The sequence below is a fragment of the Alligator sinensis genome, unplaced genomic scaffold, assembly GCF_000455745.1.
Source record: "Alligator sinensis unplaced genomic scaffold, ASM45574v1 scaffold233_2, whole genome shotgun sequence".
Taxonomy (NCBI): domain Eukaryota; kingdom Metazoa; phylum Chordata; order Crocodylia; family Alligatoridae; genus Alligator; species Alligator sinensis.
Window position 1 is genome coordinate 287547 of NW_005841941.1, and position 14340 is coordinate 301886.

The 14340-nt window shown below is 44.0% G+C and overlaps 1 protein-coding gene across 6 annotated transcripts in view; it reads left to right on the forward strand.

Moving 5' to 3' along the window:
• The window catches only part of SH3BP4 (SH3 domain binding protein 4), a 188245-nt gene that overhangs the window by 127862 nt on the left and 46043 nt on the right, over positions 1 to 14340 (forward strand). For 4 of the 6 annotated variants that reach the window (XM_025199363.1, XM_014518172.2, XM_025199364.1 and 1 more), the window contains exon 2: positions 13255 to 13516. In XM_025199363.1, the coding sequence (XP_025055148.1) occupies positions 13399 to 13516 (118 nt within the window). In that variant the 5' untranslated portion in view covers positions 13255 to 13398. Of the gene's footprint in view, positions 1 to 6162; positions 6243 to 13254; positions 13517 to 14340 lie in introns of those variants that run through there. The other 2 variants (XM_025199362.1, XM_025199365.1) reach the window with 1 other exon arrangement.

Here is a 14340-nt window from a genome sequence, read left to right on the forward strand (position 1 = left end):
TTGATTAAAGATTATTTTACTTACACCGTAGATGGTCGCGGTGCAGGCAGGAAAACTTGCTTGAGTTGCAGTTACAGATAGGAAAGAAGAGCAGACAAGAGTTCTAATCTCGCGAACTCTAGCCCAATCCGGCTGAAGGCTCTAAAACCTCAAGCCCGTCGTGTCAACCGAAGAAAACAACTCGGAGAAGAGCTCTGGATACACTCGCACGAAGTTTGCTAGGCTCCGTGGAACTTGCGCGCAGGGAAGGGGTTCGTCAAGGGATCGCGCTCGGCGACGGGGAGAGGCCAGAGGTTGATCAGACCCCTATAGCCTTCTTAAGGTACACGCTGGGTCCGTTAGGCTCCGCAGTGCTTAGAGTTCTTCACGAAACGTGAAGTCCTCCTCCTCCAGATGGTTGTGGAGTCCTCCAACTTGAGCGGAAACCGCTCAAGACTCTTATACGGCTAGCAAGCCAATTGCTAGCCGCCATGTGGGAATAATTTAGAACTGGCCAATAGTGGGACACAAATTTGCATGCGGGTGGCGGGAACTTCTTTGCACCGGGGTTTTCTCTTTGCAACTGAGAAATGCACCTTGCAAAGAAAGCTCCTCGTGGCGGGAAATAATTTAGCAGTGCCAAAGCACGCACACACAAAATCACACCCTTGGGTTGTGACAACTACCAAATAAAATAAGGCAATATCAGTGTGCGTCTGTTCATTTTCATTTCATAATGCAGCAATGCACCCATTTCCTGTTTGAGGACGCTATGATGAACTTAACAGCAGCATTTTTTACTTGTCTGTCCCATAAACTGCATTTTTAAGGAACATGCTAAGTAAATAAGGAAAAATGGAATGTTCTTAGTTCATCTTTGTGGTGGGAGAATATTATGCATTGTTCCAGAGCCATGCAGTGACATATGACAACCAACTCTTTGGGACTCTTAAGCAACTTAGGAGCAGAACTGAGAGTTGTAAGCCAGTTTTAGGAGCTTTCAAAGTGGCTGATTCCTGTGAGCCTCTTCTGCTTCTCTCAAGATGGTGATATATCACTCTCTCTCCCTCCCCCAGATGAGAAATCTTTGCCTCTTGCAGTAAATACATTTCCTAAGGGCATGTTAATAACCCACTGGATGTTGCTGCGTAGACTTGCAGACTTGAATGTAGTCCATGGCATGCAAGGGAGACAAAGTTGGGGTCCAAGCTGTGTGTGGAAGCTTGTTTGCATCTGTAGCATAGTTCTTGCCTTTCTTTTAAATGGAAGGCCTGTGGTAGCTTGTGATTCTATATGATATTACACCTGCTGTGCTGGACTGCAGAAGATCTTTGTTTCTCCTGTAACCTTTTTAAGGGCACCCTCTCAGAAGCAGGTTGAAGGGGGAAAACTCTGAACTTCCCCTGCTTTTCCACTAGTGGAAAAAACATATGGTCATGGAGAAGACATGCCAAAGGCAAAGTACCTGGAATATCTTGTCTGCTGTGTACTGGTCCATGTTTGCAATGAAACTGTATAGCTATATCAGTGCCCACAAAGTTACTGTTTTGGTCAAGATGCCATGTACTTGCCAATGTGACCTTGATCAAGTCACTCAAATCAACATTCAACAAATCAGTTTTTTTCTCTGTCCTAGTTTCCCTGAAAACATGGGGATAATTCTTGTCTACCTCACAAGAAAAGGCTAAAGCTTTATTAATTAATGTTTGAGATATGCTGATACGGTGGGGGTGAGAGCTGAAGGGAGCAGGAGTGCTTCATCAGAGTTTGTGATATTGGAAACAAAGGTTTCATTGTAATTGACCGTGCTTGTAACATCACAGAATGATGCCTTTTGGCACATCTGGTTAGGAGGTACCAAGAAAGGTTTAGAGTGGTGAGAGAGAAGTTTCTTGTAAATGGTAAAGTCCTTTGTGCAAATTGCTCTTTCCCTCCTAGTTACTGGGGACTAGAGAATTAAGTTCCTATTTTGGCTTTAGTCCCCATCTGGTATTTGGTGACAGAAAGGGACGTTCTTTAATGGAGACTTGTCTTTTTTCCTAGCTGTTGAGCTATGTGGATTCGTGTCTTTCCAGGCTGTGAGGTGTGTCAAGGGAATTTTAAGCAGACTGCAAGTAGATGCCAATTTATGGTCTGCTCGGAATAAGTGTATGATGATTAAAATGTCTCTGCCCTGATTGCCACTAGCCATCCATAGCATCTGTCCCAGGTGGCCTATGACATCTTTGACCTTTTAAGAATACGAACATAGAGTTGCTGGTAAAATGAAGCACTGGAGGGCCTCTCATTTCAGAACAGACATTGGAATCACATTCCAGGCCTATGAGGAAGTCCAATAAAAAGCTGCTCTTAAATTTTCCACCTCACCAAGTAATTTTGGTGTAGGTGTTATTTGTCTTGTGAAATGTAATAATATAGTCAGCCTGCTTTTTATTTGATAGCCTCCTATATGTACAGAAGTGGTTAGACACTCTAAGAGAGGCCAGGGTCACATTTTACTAGCCTCAGTCTAGCAAAAGTTTCACTGCACGAGAGTTCACAAGCCAAGTGACAGCAAAGGACAGATGGAGAAGCAGAGGCACAGAGGGGCAAGGTGACTTGTCCAAGGTTATTCTACCAGTAAGTGCCAGAGCCAAGGACAGAACCCACTTTCTTGATTGTCAGTTGAGTAGCCTGTGCTATACTGCCTGGACAGTATTTTGTCTGCGGGACACTCTCATACACTGGCAGGGAGATGGCTTCATTATTGAAGATCTGTATGTGTTTCTCTTGCTAATTTCAGAGAAATCTGATTTTAAAAACTCACATATACAGTAGCGAGGTGGACTTCAGATTCAAGCAGTGGACCAGAGTGAAGTATGTGCAAGGATGTTTCAACACAGTGGGAGCTGAACTGTAAAATCTTACTGATATGGTAGATTAAAATGTATTCAGCAGGATCTGGAACTACCAGGAAAAATGGAAGAGTATTTATTGGTCCTTGTTTAATGAGCATACAATGTAAGCAGCAGATACTTTATATTATAGCATATTGATACAGAGTTTTACTGAGCGTGTGGAGTCTGGCAACATCAGTATTTTAGCACCTCTGCTACAAACAACAGCCTTGTTTAAAAACAATCCAGAATAATTGTATGGTTTTAGATGTAGAGAGATCTACAGGATGGATGGGTGAGTGAGAAAAACATTTGCTGGTATAAGATGTAGCTCTGCTAGTGGGGATTGCCAGTGTACCTAACCTGACAGATTTTTCATACTGTTGACTAACCCTAAATCCCTACAGGATAGAGATGACCAACCATTTGGGTTGGTCTAATAAAAGATATCAAATTCACCCAAGGAACCTTGTCTGCCTATGGCCTTAGACCAACACGGCTACAACCTAAACCTCTACAGGATAGAGATGATTTTTGTCTCACTCCCACTCCTGCCATAGACAGCATCCTCCAGAAACTGACTGTGAGGCAGTGCTTATTGATTGAGGCTGAAGAGTATCATATGCCCCACAGTGGGACAAGAGTGTTGAGGTTCTGGTTGAATACTGGGATCAGCACAGCTCCTCCACTCAGTCCCTTGAAGTACAGCACGTATTCTGTGTCCTGGAATTTCCTGCCAACAAACTGCTGGGCCCAATCCACAGCTGAGATAAATCAGTGTTGCTGACTGTGATTTTGCTCCAGCTGAGGACCTGACTGAGGCCTGGGATGTACTTGAAGGGCTTTTGTTATTATAGATTTAGCAGTGCACTATGCCAGTAGTGTCTTAGTGTGGGGGTAGCTTTTACTGGCAAAAAAAAAATAGCTTTCTTCCTTTACTTGAGCTACACTAGCAAAACTATATGAGTGTATAATGGCACCCACACTGTTTGTGGGCATAACCATGTCTATCACAGTTCTCACCTTATCACAGCTGTGACTGGCAAAAGTTGAAGGTATCAGCCTGGCCCGGGAATCCAGTACCAATACTGGTGACACTCACCAGGTGGGGAAACTAGTAATTAGCTAGACTTTGCTGTCTTTTGGGCTTTCTTTTCTGCAAGCATGACTGCTTTCCTCATATCCCTGTATTTTGCAACAGCTGTTTCACTTGAAGATGTAGATGCCTCCTTAAAAAGCATTGCCACTATTAAGGCTTTAACTTTCTTAAAGAACATGTGGGTTTTTTTCCTGCACTGGTTTTTGGCAGCATCTGGTAGTGCAGAGCTGTAACTCCTGCAAGTTACTGGTGAAAAGAAAAGAAACTTAGATAGTGGATAAAAATCCTTTTGTATAAGTTGGTTCAGCTCAGAGTGTGAATTTCATTATTGCAATTGAGCTTCTAATCTATATGATGGATGTCTTATTTTAGTGCACTGCCAAATGGCTAGAATAGATGTAGAAACTAGCTTAGTTGTTAAGCAAACTCCTCAAGTTGCTCGGTTGGGATTCTGGCATAAATCAAATGGGAGAGCTCCCTAATGCCCATTCTAGTACGATTACTGAATTTCAGATCATTAAGCACTTTCTGGATTGTGAAGGTTGCATCCACCTTAAACCTTATAGATATGATATGCTTGCTTGCATTAGACCATTAGAGGTCTCTGGTTTATAAACCATTCCAGACAGCTTATGGCCCCTGGTAAACAAGTGAACAAGGCTGGAGTTGGAACTGCCATTGGAAAATCATTCTTTCCTTTTTTTTGCATTCTGCCTATTAGAGGAGGGCTAGGCTACTTGGCCCCATGTTATGAATAAAATTTCAGCATCTGTGAGTCTGGATGTGCAACTTACAGGAAAATACATAAAATGGACAGACCAGACCTGGGTTCCCCCATCTTCCCTTTTAGCCCTTCAATTTCCTTCTCTCTTTCTTGAGTGGGAAACACTTTAGTAAATGTTTCCTGGACTTTCAGACTTGCTCCAGGTATCAGGCAGGCTGTCAGATATTATCTCTTCTCTTCTCATACCTCTCTGGGGTCCCTCTGTTGTATTGTTTTGGATACTTTGGTCTGTCACCCCATGTCCTTCACTGAGAAGAGGTCAGATCTACCCACCAAATAGGACATGAAATGTCTTATGACACATTCTTTGTTCCCCTGATCCATTCAGGGTGCTGTTTATTGCTTTGGGTAAATAGCTTTGGTGTGTTTTTCCTGTTCTATTTTAAGGTCTTTTGAAGGAATATGCATACAATTGTCTCCAGCCCCAACTGTGTATCTGATTTCCAAACAAGCATTCTTCCCACTGTAGAGCCCTGTGGTTTTTGTTTTTGCTGTTGATTGTCCTGGCTGGAGGTGTTAAATAAATTCCAGATGGTTGTCTGCCTTACATCTTGAGTTTAAAGAGGACAGGACTCAGGTTGGTTTTGCAGTTCCAGTTTCTCTCTCATTCAAGTTCTGCAGCAGGTCCCCCAAAACTATAAGATTCTTACATGTGTGCCATATGCACATGCTCTATCTAGTCTTCAAGTTTCTAGTATGTAAAGGAGCCACATTTTCAAACTTCTTTACACTCAAACATAATGTCTAGAAACTTATAAAAGACTCTCACATAATCACTTAAGTCTGGAAGATACGATGGGAAAACGCAAGCATTGTATCATGCCATACGATGTAAAGAGTCGTCATTGCAAGTTTATAATTACCCTGATCAAACATGAACAGTTGATGGCTTGAGAGAGAGGTAGTTAACTGTTAGTCCAAAGTCAGGAAGAAGGCAGGGCAGAGTGGCACCTTTAGAGACTAACTCATTCTGAAAGGCATACGCTTTTCCAGGTGACATGCTTTCAATGGATTGACACTGATCTGTCTCAGGGCACATGTGAAACTATGCGAAGTTATGCAAGAAGGCTTCCCATAAAGCAGTTATTCTGCCACCCATTTCCTTGTGCTAACCGGTCATGGGGCACATAATACCTACCAAGTTTCAGGGGTATAGGTTATAGCCATGTTGGTCTAAGGACATAGGCAGACAAGGTTCTTTGGGTAAATCCAACATCTTTATTAGATATTTTATTTTATAGGGTAAATCCAATATCTTTTATCAAAATTTAGTTGGTCTTATAAAAGGTATTGAATTTACCCAAAGAACTTTATCTGCCTAACTATAACTACAACTTTATCTGTAACTATACCTACCAAGTAGCTCAACTCAAACTGCTGAGGCTGATTGCATACCATGTTTTGATGGGATTTGTTTTCTGTACAGGAGTTGATTAAAACTGGGATTGTTTTAAGAGACGTCTCATCAGAAGCAGCGGCAAACTTGAGACGGCTTTTTTTTCAGGTGAACCCTCTACACCATTTCTAGTGTTCTCTTTTGAGTAATTGTAGCTTGCATATTCAGTCAGGCTTCACTTGAGAGTCAGGCTCGCTGATATGCAAGATGTGGGTTGGCACGGTCAGGTGTGTCTTGTGGTATGTGGGGGATAGCTAACTGCAGGGCAGCAACAGATCAGATCTGCGTTTCAAAATTGTCAGATGTTCTCTAGCCCTTTAATATCTCTCTTTTTGAGAGAGATTTCTACCGTAATCATTACACTTCACTATGGTGTTTAATCAGCAGGCTATTACAGTCACATTCCATGATATTACTCATAGAAAAATTATTGCCCAATGCCAGCCAGATAGTAGAGATGGTAAAGGTCACACCTTTATGTTCCCAGCAAAATAATGCCAGATACATTTGGATTAATTGTCTCTTACTTTGTCAAGCACATACACGGTTTATGTTTACTTTTTTCAAAGCAATTGCTTATCGCAGCACTTAACTTCAACATCTTCCTCCTCGTTTTTTTGTTGATGGATGTTCATTTTATTCAGCCTTAGAGTAGGGGGTAGCAAGGCAGCAGATCAGGGAGAGGTCAGGGAGTAGAAAGCAAAGTAGTAGATCAGGCAGGGAGCACAGGGAAGGAAATGGGAAGCAGAGCAGAGCAGCAGATGGGGAAGTAGAAGGGGATCAGAGTGGCATCCTGGGGAGGTTGCCGTGCTGATTTGTGGCATGCTTGCCCAAAAGGTTGACCCCCACTGCCTTAGGACTTTCCTGATCCAAACCCTTTGATAAACACAGTGTGTTGAAACTCTAGTCAGTTTATTTGAAAATCTCCAAGTCCTCATTCTGGAATGCTGGCGGTAGGGCTCAAAATAGTCTTTAAAAGAAGTTTGCACAAAAGTTTGGAGTTCTCCATTCCTTTCCTCTGTCAAACCTGTCTGCATCATTTGCTCCCTTACAATTAACTGCATTCCAGACATGCCTACATGAGAGATTGTGGGGAAGCGCATTGGAAGAAAAGTGTCTTATGTTTGAACTATCAGCCCTGAAATGCAAATTTTCTCTCATTGCATTCCAGGAAAGGGCATGTAATCCTTCAGGGCACTCTCCTCCTCCCTCTGCCATGATGGATACTGCTCAGGTTAGCAGTCGGCTGCAGCAGGATAAAAAGCTTTTTGACAGTCCAGTCAAAAGCTTTTCATGTTTGCTATCATCTTGTCTTTCATATCAAAGCCCAGCCATCTCAGGAATTTGATTCCTGCATGTCCCGTCCCCTACGTGCCTTTTTTTCCCTAGTTGTGAAAAAAGAAAATAGCAGCATAAGAATTGCCTTCCCTGCTGATTCGCACAATGTGAAGAGAATTTCTAATTTTGGTATAACTCATCTTCTGCCTGAAATAATGCGATTAATGAGAGCACTGTGGAAGCTGTTAGAAAGGCAGTGCTGGCCCTTGCCTGGCCTCCAGGAAGTGTGGGGTCCAGTTCTATTTCTGCTGTTACCTTAAGTCTTTCTGCTCTGCTTCCCATTGCTCTTTTGTCAGAAGCTCTGTGGGGGCAGGAGCTGTCCTGCTAGATATCCGCACACAGCCCCCAGCATAATAGGACTCCAGGGTTGGAGAAGCTGTTGGGTGCTTCCCAAGGAAAATTACAAATTATACCAGGGACAGCTGGCTACAATGGGAAGGAATTTAATCTGTGGGAGGATGGGATGTTGCTATGTTTCTTGTGAAAACATTTCATTCTTCTTCAGCAAGAGACTGGTTAAAATTACCCTAAGCAAAAATAATTTCTTCCGGGCTACAGGGAAGGTGGAGAACCAGTGCTAAGGATTTTTCTCTGCAGTGGAATTACACTTTGGTTTGCTATCCAGTGGGAAGTCTCAAGAAGAAATTTGGCTCGGGCAAGGAGCACTTGAGTGCTGCTGCCTCCCCTCTTCCACACAGCACTGCTATCTGCGGCAGGCTGGAAGCCTGGCTGAATTCCTGTTTGCAGCCTGCATGCTTAGCAAGGGCTTTGTCTGCCTTCTTGTCTAAGTGCTTGTGTGGCCCTGGTTTCTAAGTGTTCATGTCTATATGTGCTCCAGAAGATGCTTTGATCAGTTGAGCAGGAGTGGTTCTTGGTCCTCTGTGCATCATCAGCAGGGATCCTGGTTTTCTCTGTTTAAAAATCATAATTTTTCTGATTCCAAAGCAATTAGGAAGCCTGCCAATACCTCAATCACAATTATAAAATTAATTCTAAATACTTATAAATGTTGGCATTTGATTTGGGGTTTTTTATCATGGAAAAATCAGAGCTCCCCTTGCCCCCTTTGCTCACCAGGACGTGGGTCTAGCTGCAGCTAGGAGCAGCCCCTCCCCCCAGCCAGTGCTTTGTGGTGCTGAGCAGCCTTGATATGTGCAATGGCAAAGTGACCCTGCTTTCCCAGCAGCAGTAGGGGTGGCAACGCAGAGTTGTGCCCCTTGCAGTGCCAGGCAGACAGGGGTTGCTTCACCATGGCGGCATGGGGCTCACAGCAGTACCAGTCTTCCCCACCCTGCTGTGCCCCGCTGTGCTGGTTCTTGTCTGTTGGGCCGTGGAGGCCCTGGGGAAGGGCAGCATGGTGGGAAGCCTGAGCCTTGCAGCAGGTAGCCTGCATGCATGCCACACACAAATTTGGGTGGCACATGCCTCCCATGCCCCGCCAGGCATGCACGCAGCTATGGGGAGCCAGCCCCCTGCTATCCCCTGGTTGAGCCACCCGCAGCCCAGTCCTGCTCCCTGCCCAGGCCACGTGGCCACACATTCCAGCCCCGGTCCCCAAGCCTCATGTACCGCCTGGACTGGGCAGCACCCCTAGCCCGAGCCCTGCCCAACTCCCTCCTTCCCTCACTATGGGGGCCTCAATCCCCTTCCCGCCAGCCTTACCTATAGGGATCTGCTTTCCAGGCTGCCTGGTGGCCATGTGCATGTGTACGCACACACGTGCACGTGGCACACCCTGCCAGTTGCCCTCCTCCCACTGCCCCCAGCCCCTTGCAGGCTGGAACTCTGCTAGCTAGCAAGGGGAAGCCCACTGTTTCCTCTGTTTTTCTCCTTTAAAGGAGAAAAATCCGGATTTTTCTCCTTAAAATTAGAAAATCTGGGGTTTACCACATTTTTCCATTGTGAACGGAAAACCTGGATTCCTGAACATAAGTGTTGCAAATGGGACCACTTGGAGGGTGACTTGAAAAGGGTACTTACTGCTCATTCTGCAAGCATCCCAGACTGAGTTAGTTCTGTCCTCCTGGTTTTGGTACCTTTATCTTGACTAGTACTGAATGAAGTGACTCTTGCGTAGAGATGTGTTTCTTGTGCCTGATGCTTTCCTAGAGTCTACTTGTGAGAGGCACCACTTTCTCCAAGAGTGTTGTAGGAAACTCCTTCCTCCCCTCCCAGTGGCTCTGGATACTCAAAACTACTCTGCCTAGCAGGCTAGTTGAATCGGGACACATGATCAGTCCATATGCCTCTAGAAGGGGAAGGCTGCTGTCTCCTTTTTCCTTTCCTTGTTCCTAATTCTGCTGGTACCTGCATTTAAAGGTCTTGCCAGAGGACATCCCAGATTCCCTTGTGAAATCCTCCCCACCTTCTGGTTCCTAGGATTGTGGGGAGGGACATTTTCGGCACATAATTGCTCTTAGGTGTTAGACTATATGTTCCTGTCTATTTATGGGTTAATTAAGTGGTGTCTTGCTGAGGAAAAAACAAGAAGGGGAGGAGAATGTTGCAGAGATTGAAATGAAAAGCTATTAGCAAGGAAAGAAAAAACCCTTGGATGGGATTGTGCTGTTAATTAACCTAAGAGCCCAGTGGGGATAGTTCCAAACTAAAAAACTAGCCATCTGTGGCAAGCTGTAACTTCTGAGCTTGAACCCTTCAGACAAAACCAAGGCAGCAAGGGTTAACCATTTGCCTCTGAGAGTTTCAAGGCTGATTAAACCTAGGATGGGCTACTTCAGCTCAGGTGAGTTGCAATAGGACTCTTTCAATCAAGTGAGCACCAGAGCTTTTCAGCTTGCACTAAGCAGACAAATGAGGGATCAGATCCTTGCAGGGGCCCTGGCAGAGCGGAGAACTGGCTTTAAATCCAGTTAGCATCCATTTGGCACCACAGGGCCAGAACCCAAGAGAGGGTACTTTTAAGATGACTAATCAGAATGGCTTCACCTGATTTGGTTGGAGTCTTCAAGAGAAGGGAAAGGAAAAAAGGAAGCTTAAGTCTATATAAGGCCAAACAAAAGAAGGGGATGCTTTTCTGTCATGCTGTTCTGCACTGAGATCAATGGTGAGAGGGAGATCTAGATGAGACCTCTCTCGAATCAGTTGTAAGTATTAACTCTTCCTCCTTCCTTGCAACAGTTTTTTAATTTTATTTTACTCTATTGCTATTACCCATTTAGAGAATTCTAAGAACTGCAGTTTTCCATGAGCCTCTATTCCCTTCCTTTGATGTCTGGGCTCCTCCACAAGTAAACTTTTGGGGCACCTCAGGTCATCCTGCTTGCAGGATAGGTATTACCAGTGAGAGGGTCTTGTTTGTCCTAATTAGTATAACTTAAGACCTTAGTTGAAGTTTGGATGCTTTCCTAATTGTTCTTCTTATCTAGCTGACAGTAAATTGGGAGGTGTCCAGTCCTGGCTGGAGATGGCAGAAAGGGCAAGCTGGAGAGACATCAGAGGCACAAGGAGCTTGTGTTGTGCTTCTCACTATTTCTTTGAGGACAGTGAACAAGTGAAACTTTTTTGCTCTGATCATGAATGTGGGACGATAGACAGTTTTATGCAGGACTGGGGGAAGTCAAGATATGGGTTTCTGTTCTTGCTCTGCCGTTAAAAAGATAGCTGTCTCCTTTTATTCACTGCAAAATGGACTTATGGCTTGAATTGTTAAGTAAAAGATTTAGTGGAAAACTAGCCATCACTAGCCTAATCTTCCTGCTACAAGGGAGAAAGGGCTGGGATTTTTACTGGAGTTCTTCTCTCTGTGTTTTTCTCTGTTTTCAAAAGAGTTTTGAATTGCATCCCTGAAGCTCACAAAAATATAAAGTTACTTACACTTTTTGGCTGCTGGGTGAATATAGAAGCAGATGAAGAGGCAAGTATAGTGCCTGGTGTGGATGTTCAGGTAATTGTCTCTCTTAAAATGAACATCAGACTGAATAATTGGGAAAGCAAGTGTCCATGCATTTCAGTATGCGCCTCTGGGTAGGGAATGGGGTTTTATTCAATTTTTAAACAAAAAAATGTTGATGCAGGAAATGAAAGCCTGATGTCATTGTTCTTCTCTTCACCTTCTGCTTGCACAGTTAACTGACATGTAGACGGGTCCTTTGAGATGAGCCCCCTTCCCTTCTTCAACAGAAAAAAATATTGTTTGTTGCCATAGCATTTAGTCTGGTTGCCATGGGGAAAAAGAAGGCTTAGGTCCCCTCTGTTACAGCTTTGTAAGGGAAGAGGGCAGGGTTGCCTGTTTTCCTTGTTTTGTTTTTCTAACAATACATTGTGAACAGAGAAGTCCCATGCACATGCAGAGTTAGGCACTCTGAATACGGCTGTTAGGAGAACCTGGAAGTCTTTGTTTTTTTTCCTACAGTTTTAAAATTTTAAACAATGAAAAATTCGGGAGGGTGCAAATGAAAAAGCAGAGATTGGCACCAAGTGGTGTCCTCAGGAATACGCTGGAAAACTCCTCTCTTTAGAACTGTTGCATCTCTTCTTGACAGGCCACTTGGCAGGGTCTGGAAAAGGCTGGAAAAGCAGTTCGGTTTTCAGATCGGAGGCAAGATCTGTTGGCAAAGCAATGGGAGGAAGCTAGCACATAGTACTGTCTCCTCGATAGCTGCTTTCTATGACCTTGGCAAATTAGTAAATAAGCCCTTGTGTACTGCTTGTTCCCCATGAGGAGACAGCAGATATGAACATGCATTCACACTCTCCTCCCTTGCATTTTTCTACCTGACAGTGTAAAGAATGCCAATGGTTTTTGTGCCAACCAGCTTCTATTTCTTATAAAACAGTTTCAGCTTGTACCTGTTGTTTGCAGCCAGTTGCTTATTGACTGCTAATGTGAAAGCACAGTTGCTCCCCCTGCTCTAACTTCAAATACAGCTATAAAGTGTGGTCTGTTTGTTTGCTGTCCCTGAGATCACATCCCGTGCTGCCTTTCCATGGGCTGTTTGTTTGTCAGTGGGACTGCCCAGCACTTTAGCCTGCTAGATGCATGAAATTAAATACAAATACAAAAACAGGGGAGTGCTGGAAAGCTTATAAATATTCCATAAAGCACTGGAGCACTCCGGTGTTAATTTTCATCAAGAAGCAACTTCAGTGTCAAGAACATCCTGGTACTTAGTAGATGGCAGAGGGAGCATGGTTGAACATGCAGAAAGTAGCTGTGGGAACTCTGAGTTATCTTGCCTAATTGGTGTCCCAAGATGCTGGCCCCATCTCTGAGGACTTCCTACATTTTGATTCAGGTTCAAGACATCTTACAGTCCTATAAAAAACTGCGAGTTCCATTAAATACAAAGGAGGGCACAAATACCTGCTGGGAGCAATGCAAATGTTAGTCTGGTACAAGTGTTCACCTCTGACGGAGAACTTTGGAACCATTTTTAATTTATGTTTGTTTTGGGAACATTGTGGGGACCCACTGTGCTAGTCACTGGAACTTGTAGATGACATAGAAACAGACAGTACCTAACCAGGGGAGCTTAGCAGCCAAACAGATGAGACAGAAAATGATGATGGCAAAGCACTTCAGACTGACATGGCTAACAACCTCTTATTTCCAGTAGGCAGAGGGTTAAGTACCAAGCCATGGTTGTCTGTAGAGTTTATACCCGTGCTGTCAGCTGAATCTGAATTTCTTTTGCAGTTCAGCACTATGCTGACAAAATCCCATCCTTTCCACAATTAGAGGATTATTTTGTAGAAACAAGTTGTCAACACTTTGGAGAGTCAGAGCCCATAGTAATAATGTTTTATTCTCTATTCCTTTCAGATTTTTCTGAAAGTTGCATCTCAACACCATCCTCTTGACAGCCAGCATTGCCCACACTGGATGGCACAGCAACTGCTGAAAGAGCCCCTCCCAGGAGAAAATATGACCCATTAGCATTTCCCAGGACAGCGCAAGGGTTTCAAGATGGCAGCCCAAAGGATTCGCGCAGCCAATTCCAGCGGCCTCCCACGGTGCAAGTCTGAGGGAACACTGATTGACCTCAGTGAAGGGTTTTCAGAAACCAGCTTAAGTGATGTCAAAGGTGAGGGGCATTATTCTGTATTTGGTGACAAGGTTTGTGTTCTAAATATGGGGCCCATGGTCTTGGGTGCTGCATGCATACATAGTAAAGACCATCTCAGAAAAGACAGATGGAAGGTGTGGGAGCAGCAAGGCTGGTGGTGACGTGACTTTTTTCTCTTTCCTGAGTGGAGACGTAAAAGGTGAAATAGCTTTCTAAGCTCTTGTAGAGGGTATAGTACAACTGGGAACTGAACCCAGATCTCCTGAGTGCTTGTTCAGGGTCTTAACTTCAGTAATGGTATTTTTGAGAGCCTGGGGAGAGGTTTGGTGTTGTACAAATAGTGGTAACTGAAACATTTTGACACGTGAGAAGAAATAATGGGAACTTTGGAGCTTCCAAGCACTCTGGAACACCTTGCCAAATGCACCTCATTAAGGCGGGACCAATTTATAATTAAGTCCCCAAGCTCAGTATTAATTTATTCTGCTCCATCAGCAGAGTAAACCTTCTCCTTTCTCTACTTTGCCTGCATGGGACATGTGGTCCTTTGCCAAACTCTAATAATTGCCTTCTTTGTAGTTAGTATCAGGTGAAAACAAGAGTTCTTGTGATGCATCAGCTGCTGCTTACACAAACAGCTCTGCATTTTCATACAGACTGACTTACACACCAGTGCTGTTCTTTGCTGGCCTCATACAGCTGGCTGCTATGAAACTGCTGAAGCACATGAAAGTTGAAGGTGATGGAAGCAGAGGCAGAAAAAATCACTAGAAAAAGTGGTGTTATTCCTTAGCATCCACATGCAGAGGGTGAGGAGATAACTATTTCCCATCTTCAATCCA